The sequence below is a fragment of the Stegodyphus dumicola genome, chromosome 10, assembly GCF_044657685.1.
Source record: "Stegodyphus dumicola isolate Sdum_Otavi_A_Nest chromosome 10, ASM4465768v1".
NCBI classification, from domain to species: domain Eukaryota; kingdom Metazoa; phylum Arthropoda; class Arachnida; order Araneae; family Eresidae; genus Stegodyphus; species Stegodyphus dumicola.
In genome coordinates this window covers 36,131,850-36,139,358 of record NC_140777.1, presented here as the reverse complement: position 1 = coordinate 36,139,358, position 7,509 = coordinate 36,131,850, and the positions used below count along the sequence as shown (strand labels likewise).

Genomic DNA, 7,509 nt, shown 5'->3' with positions numbered 1-7,509 from the left:
AAGATTTATTGGAATATTATTGCTTACAGGATATCATTCTTTACCTCAAAAAATGTATTGGTCTTTTGATAAGGACATTTCTGTTCCTGTTGTACGAGAATTGATACCACGTTCGCAGTACAGGAGTATGAAGCAGAATTTGCATTTCACAGTAGTCAAATTGACAATACTGATAAATTATATGAGTTGAGACCGTATCTAAACTTACTAAATATCACCACTTTTTACTACTGGAAATATAAAGTCTCTTTTAGATTTCAGACGCGAGAATGCATTATTTCTTTTGCAAACTCCTATTGAGAGTATAGAATTAGCCAGAAATAGATCAGCAACAGAAAGACCTAGTAAATTCAGCATTCAAAAACCATTGCATGGAGATGGTAGACATTTTATTGTAAAAGTCCGTTGATAACAAAAGTGTTGTAAAGAGTACCATAGCCAAACTGTTTATATATGCAAAGTATGTAATGTAGCTTTGCATCATGATTGTAATCAAGCTTTTCATGTTTGAATTTTTCAAATAAAATAATCTGTATTTGCAAAAGAAATACAATGTATATTTTAATATTAAATTAGTTACAAGTAAAGTGATTTGTAGATTTATAAAACATTATACAGCTAAAAGGTAATCCTGCGCTCCACTCAAAAGAAAAATCACACGAGTACAATACTACTCATTAAACATCCGTAGTCTTATTCCGCTGACGTTGCGCGAACGCAACACTCGCTTTTTCCACAGGTAAGAGCATTTTGTATATTTTAAATGTACATTTATGTTATAAATGCTTAATTTAATATTTGTTATTATTTTCATGAGAAAAGAAACATTCCTTGTAGTTTTGGCGGTTAATGGGTTAAGAGTCCATTATCATTTCGTTATCGAGAACGTACTAATAACATTTAGAACCTGAAATGTATTCATAACACACGTCAACTCAAACAATAATTTTACAAATGTAATTTAAGAAAAAAAATTAGTAACCCTTCTGAATCTTTATTTTTCCAACATCTGGGTCAATGCAAAGTATTATTGATCATTTCTAGTATTAACGCGGATATGCACTACACACGTACACACTTTAAGTGAAACGTAAGTGCATGGAGCTCAGAACCGATAAAATGTGATACAAGTAAATGAGTACGATTGAATTTTCAATACAAGGTATTCTTACTAGAAGACGTACTTTAGACGTCAATAAAAGTAATTTTTTGAGAGTTTTGAGTAAAGGTGTTCAATGACATTTTAGGCTAGAACGCGAAGGATTCAAATTACGAAAATTCGGCTTTTTGAATCTTGTATTTTTGACAAAGATTCTTGAGATTTGAGGATTCCCATTTGCCATTTATAGTTTTCTGCTTGTTTGCCTTAACTTATTTATTTTAATTGTTAAAATAAACGGTTTAAATTTATTTTAAGGTTAACTCGAATTTTCGAAGACGAAGGAGAAAGTCATTGGCCTATGAAATTTGGAAACATAATTTACAGATTATCCTTACTGTGGGCCTAATCCTTGAAGAATAATCATATAGTGCCTTCGAAATTCATTTCTAATTCTAAACTAATTTTGATGAATAAACTTGTTTGAAATTAAATTTGCCCTCACCACTAAAGATCTGAGTGAAGCATAATTATTTTCTAGCAGCCTGAATTTTGATTTTAATAGTTGCTTGGTTTTGGCTTCAATGAACTATGGCAACAGAAGATAGAGTCGAGAGTATGATCGAGAAGACCGATTCGATCTTTACGAATAGAACGACATCGCCTGCAGCGCCTCTCTTGATCATATCGTGCAGACCCTAGACGACTGAAACCACATGGCTTGGTCAGATGAGTCATAATTTCAGTTGCCAGAAGCTGATGGTAGGGTTCGAGTGTGGCACATACCCCACGAAACAATGGACCCAAGTTGTTAACAAGGAATCAAGCAAGCTGATGGTGGCTACATAATGGTGTGGTCTGGGTTCTCTGGTCCAACATAACCTATTATTGACTGGAAATGATTATGTTTAGGTATTTTGAGGTAACTTGCAGCCATTCATGGATTTCATTTTCCTAAACAACGATGGAATTTTTATAAATGACAATGCGCTATGTCACCGGACCACAACTGTTCGCTGTTGGTTTAAAGAACGATCTGGACAATTCCAGCGAATGATTTATCCACCTAGATCGCCGAAATTATTCCAATCGAACAATTATGGGGCATAATCGAGGCGTCTGTTTGTGCAGAAAAATCCTGCACCGGCAACTCTTTCGCAATTATAGACGTCTCTACAGGCAGCATAGCTCAGTGTTTCTGCAGGAGACTTCTAACGACTTGTTGAGTCCATACCACGTCGAGGTGCTGCACTTTGCCGGACAAAAGGATGTCCAGCACAGTATTATGAGGTATCCCATGACTTTTGTCACCTCAGTGTATAATTCTTACTCACTGCAGCTTCTCTCAGCGTGATCATATATCTCATTCCACTGAATGTTAAATTTCATAATTTCATATTATATATATATATATATATATGACACCTTGTGCTATAAGGTATTTCTCCCACTTTCCTAGCGTGCCTTCCTGGTGTAACGCTGGGCAGGTATTCCAGAGGTCCGTGGTTCGATTCCCGGCGAAGGGAGTTGCATATTTTTCATCTTTTCTGCTTCCAATTAGCCTAATGACTCTGCAATGCTATCTTTTGACGAACGTGGTCTTAAAACAAGATAAACATTGTAAATCGCTGCCATACATTTAAGCCAGCTGCACTTGAGAGGTAAAAAGAAAGAACTCTTGTCTCTTAAAATATCAAAGATAAACACGATCAAATTTAGCTTCACAAGAAAGTGGAAATTCAAAATTCCAAATCTGCCAAAATACATTAAAAATACAATATGTATATATATATAAACATATGTTACCGTGAAAGACCGAAATTGAAGAATGTCGACTTTCACCGGAGAATATCAACATTCACCAAATACGTCGGTGAAAGATCGAATATTGTACTACATTCTTGTATATTCGGACTCTCACCGGTGTATGTTGACAATCACAGATATGCTCTGGTGAAAGTCGAAAAGAGAGGTCATAAAGTGCCATAATAGTTTAAGTTGTTGCAATAAATATGATTTGAATCACATAATTTAGTAAGATTTTTATTACTGTTATTTTATTTTCTCATTTAGAACGTACTGTATAATTAAGTAAGTTCTTAATTTCTATTATTTTCCTTTCTCATTTTGAATGTATTGTGTGTTTTAGGTTCTCATGTTCTTAAGTTCTTATTTCAAGTTTCAAATATGTTTATTCGCGACTGAATTACGGAGAAGAAAATATAATATTGTTATATGTTCAACATTCACCATTAGTACATGGTGAATGACGACATTGACTGGTGTAAGTCAGAAATAAGAGTATCTGGAAAATATTTCGGACATACACCAAAAGACTATGTGAATGTTGACATTCACCGATGACAGGTCGACATTCTCCAGATTTCGGTGTTTCACCGTAACATATGCATGTAATTACGTATGTAAAGGTTTATGGATATTAAATACATAAGCATATTTTTACAATATGCACTAGAGAGTTTTGATTTTATGCGGATATTGTATGCACAGAGCCGCATATTTATGATAGTATTTTACCCTCCTCAGATTAGTTTTTTTTTCCTTCGAAGTTCCTGATTCAGTATGTACAAAAAATTTCAATACGTTAATTTGATCCTATATATCGAACTTTCACTTTGATTGTAACACTGAGATTAAATCTGTCCAGAGTCCTTGCAAAGTAACAAAAATGCACGTATGTGTCATTTATTATAAAGAATAAACATATTCAAATATTATATTTAAAACAATCAAGGTTATTTTAAATAAATTATGTTGAGGAACCCTTAGCCTAAATTCGCAAAATTTATTGAACTATTAATGAATTATGCAAATTAAGTGAAAATTAAATGACTATTATGAGCATTTTGAAGGTTTAAGGATTCAAAAGCATAATAATTATTGCAGAATTACTGAATATAAGTACTGATTAATCTATGTTATGTACGTCATTAAGGTATGCTTACTACTTACTAATAAGAATTTAAGATAATACAGTTGTTGAAACATGCTTTAGATTTGTTTATTTTCTATTCGTAGAATACGCTTCTGAAAGAAGTATTCACGAAATATAGAACATTTTGTTATAACAGATAGTTTGACTTATTAATTCATTACTTCAGTGTTTCTCAACCTTTTAGTATTCACGGCTCAATTTTCAATCATAATTTTCATCGCGCCTTCCCTCCCCACCGCATACAATAAAATGTATACAATAAGAATATATTTTGAGTATTTTGGCGCTAAACCTACACTACAACCTTAATTTTAAACTTTACAAATTACCATGAATACGGAAATTTATTGACATTTTATAACACCGAATCTCAGCATTGAAAAAACAAGAATCCTATGCCTTTTTATTGCTCTTGCGTCCCGCCATGTCCGGCATTCTCATGGTTTCGCGAGAAGTTTAGATTTGCCTGGAATTTATCTGGTCAGCTTAAAAGTTAAGTTAGGAGCGTGCGCAGATGTGAACAAATGTTTTTTCATAGGGAGAAGGAGAAAGTTCTATAACGCCAATTTCAATTCCAGACAATCTCATTCGAGTCGATCCTTCTATCGCTATTGAACATATTCTGAATGTGTATGTTATATATATTTTCGTGTAACTGTAATTCACCGTATTAAATATTCACGGCAGCAGACTTATGCAGAATCATGGATAAATTTTTAAGCGGGCTTAAGCGAGCATTAGACGATAGACAAGCATCAACAAGTACACAGACGAGCGTGGTTCCGAAAATAAAATCAAGAAAATATTCTCAAAAATACTTAAATTTTGGATTCACTAGTACTGAAGTAAATGAAGAAGAAAGGCCCCTGTGTATCATTTGCTCAAAAATGTTGGCGGCAGACAGCATGAAACCTAATAAACTTAAACGGCATTTGGAAACGCTTCATAGTGAGTACGTAAACAAACCTAGAGAATTCTTCGAATTAAAATTAAAATCAGCAAAAATCATTGTTTAAAAAACTTTGTCTGTGAATGAAAAAGCTTTAATTGCCTCTTACAAAGTTTCATATAAAATAGCCAGATGTAAAATGCCTCACACCATTGGTGAAGAGCTTATTTTGCCAGCCGCAATTGAGATTGTAGAAATTATGTTTGGAGGTAATTTTGTAAACAATTGCAGTCTATATCTCTTTCAAATGATACTGTTGCCGTAGAATTGCTGATATAGCTGAAGATGTAGAGTGTCAGCTTTTGTTGACGTTACGTGACAAATTGTTTTCAATACAACTCGATGAGGCAACAGATAGTAATAAAGATGCTCATTTCATTGCCTACGTTAGATTCTGTGATGATTTGCCAGTAGTTGAAGAATTACGTTTCTGCAAACCAATAGAACTCAAAGCAACAACATTATTTGCTATCTTAAATGATTTTATGAACGAGGCAAACATAGAATGGAAAAATTTCGTCGTAATATGCACCGATGGTGCTCGTTCTATGTCCAGAAGATTCCAAAGTATTCAAGCACTTGTGAAACAAAAATCGCCACAGTGCGTCTGGACACATTGCATGATCTACAGAGAAGCTTTGGCTTTCAAAGAAATGAGTCCTGGTTTGAATATTGTGTTAACTACGGTTGTAACCGTAGTAAATTATATAAAAATGAGACCCCTGAAATCAAGAATTTTTTCCGCACTTTCTAAAGACATGGGTGCAGTACTTTCAGCGTTACTATTTTATTGCGAGGCAAGAAGGTTATCACGAGGGAAATTTTTGCAACGTGTTTATGAATTAGGAGAAGAAATCGCTGCTTTTCTAGAAGGAGAAAACAGACCGGAAGCTGAGAATTTTCGCGATAGTTTATTTGTGTTGAAATTGAGCTACATTGTCGACATATTCGAGAAATTAAATAACTTGAATCTTCAACTGCAAGGAGCAAATACACATGTATTGGATACGAGTGATAAAGTTAATGCTTTTTGTAGGAAATTGGAATTGTGGAGCAGAAATTTAAAGCAAGAAAACTTAACAATGTTTGCAAATTTGAATGATTGTATTAAAACTTACAAGGCTGAAGAACAGCATGTAAAAGTTGTTTTTGTACCCATTGAAAATCATTTAGCAATGCTAGCAAAGAATTTTAAAAAAGTACTTTCTTCCTGACGACAAACTGATATCAAGTTACAAGTAGGTGAGGGATCCATTTCCGTTCTATGTTTGACTGTTTTGATTAATTTTATTTCTTTATAATTAAAAAAAAATTATTTAACTAAGCTTAAATAACGAAAAGTAGATAGCATAATGTTAGATGTAACATATAACTGTAGGTTTCAGTACGCGTTTCAGTTTATCATGAAATTCATTTTTGGCTTTAAGCAAGACCTTTGATGGGACAGTGCTGAAGATTTGAATTCATTCTTTATATACTTTTATCTTTTACCTATTTTCTGCTCCAAAAGAATTACTGCAAATATTTCATTTTTAAAAATAAAAGTTTTCGATGCATTAGAAAATTTCACATTCGCTAAAAATACCAAATATACGCGTGTGTGTAATTATCTATGCATATTTATCTTAGATGTCAGTAACAAGAATTATGGTATACATATCCAGGTTTCTTCTAATTTTATTGACATTGCAGCAAAAAATGTGAGCAAACTGAATTACGATACTTTTAAAAGAATCGTCTCTTTACTTTTAGGTACCGAAGTTAAGGAAAATACATAAAAAGAGCTTAAGGAGTTTCGATGCCAACAAATTAGATCACAGCCTTAGACTGTTGAGAGTTCTCATCTGGCGTTCCCCCAAAAGTAAGCACACAACATCACACGACAAAAGAAAGGAATTAGGAATTCTTCGAGAATATCCTTGGGAATAGCAGGATTATTCTCGACTTTCCGCGTTAACAGGACGCGGCAGATGACATCGCATTTCCGTTTCTGTTAATCAGCTTAGCATTTGGAAGACCTAGGCTTTGGATTAGAGGATTTAAGTGAGTGAGAAAGCCCACTCATATAATCGGAGGGGGAATAAGGAATTATTCCTCTGGAATAATGTTTTTATCTCAGATATCGTCAGTTGTTTAATCAGTGGAGCAACTAATGAATTGATGGCAAAGCGCTTTTTGCTATTTGAACAGCACTTGAAAGCAGTTAACATTCAGTAGCTGCATGGGGAAGGTAAACTCAGTTGTTCTCACTGAGAAGAATGAATGCAGATGGCTGCTGGAAGAATTCTGTAATGTTATCTGGTATCAAAGACAAGTGTGACTTATATAGAACATGTATTTTTTGTCAAATTTATTTAGATAGATTTTGAAGCAAGTTTTGTTTATGAAAACAGGTTCTTATGAAAAAGTTTTTACTCACACCTGCAGGAAATTGAGGCTTTTTTATGATGGGATATTTCTCTTTAATTTAAGCTGTTTTTATCTGACTTTATTACCATTTGCTTC

At 33.7% G+C, this 7,509-nt stretch overlaps 1 protein-coding gene across 1 annotated transcript; it reads left to right on the top strand.

Annotated features, from left to right (window-relative positions):
• The first annotated feature begins 5,143 nt into the window (after positions 1 to 5,143).
• On the top strand, positions 5,144 to 6,218 carry LOC118182019 (zinc finger BED domain-containing protein 5-like). The gene is made up of 2 exons (XM_035351282.2): positions 5,144 to 5,213; positions 5,284 to 6,218. Exons 1-2 carry the CDS (start codon positions 5,144 to 5,146, stop codon positions 6,216 to 6,218), a joined length of 1,005 nt encoding a protein of 334 aa, XP_035207173.2.
• Positions 6,219 to 7,509: the final 1,291 nt, after the last annotated feature.

What these genes read in the sequence shown, in the direction of transcription:
- LOC118182019 (XM_035351282.2), top strand. Translation starts at nt 5,144, where the DNA reads ATGCCTCACACCATTGGTGAAGAGCTTATTTTGCCAGCCGCAATTGAG. An exon ending in TGTAGAAATTATGTTTGGAG is followed by an intron (nt 5,214 to 5,283) that starts GTAATTTTGTAA and finishes TTGCTGATATAG; the next exon opens with CTGAAGATGTAGAGTGTCAG.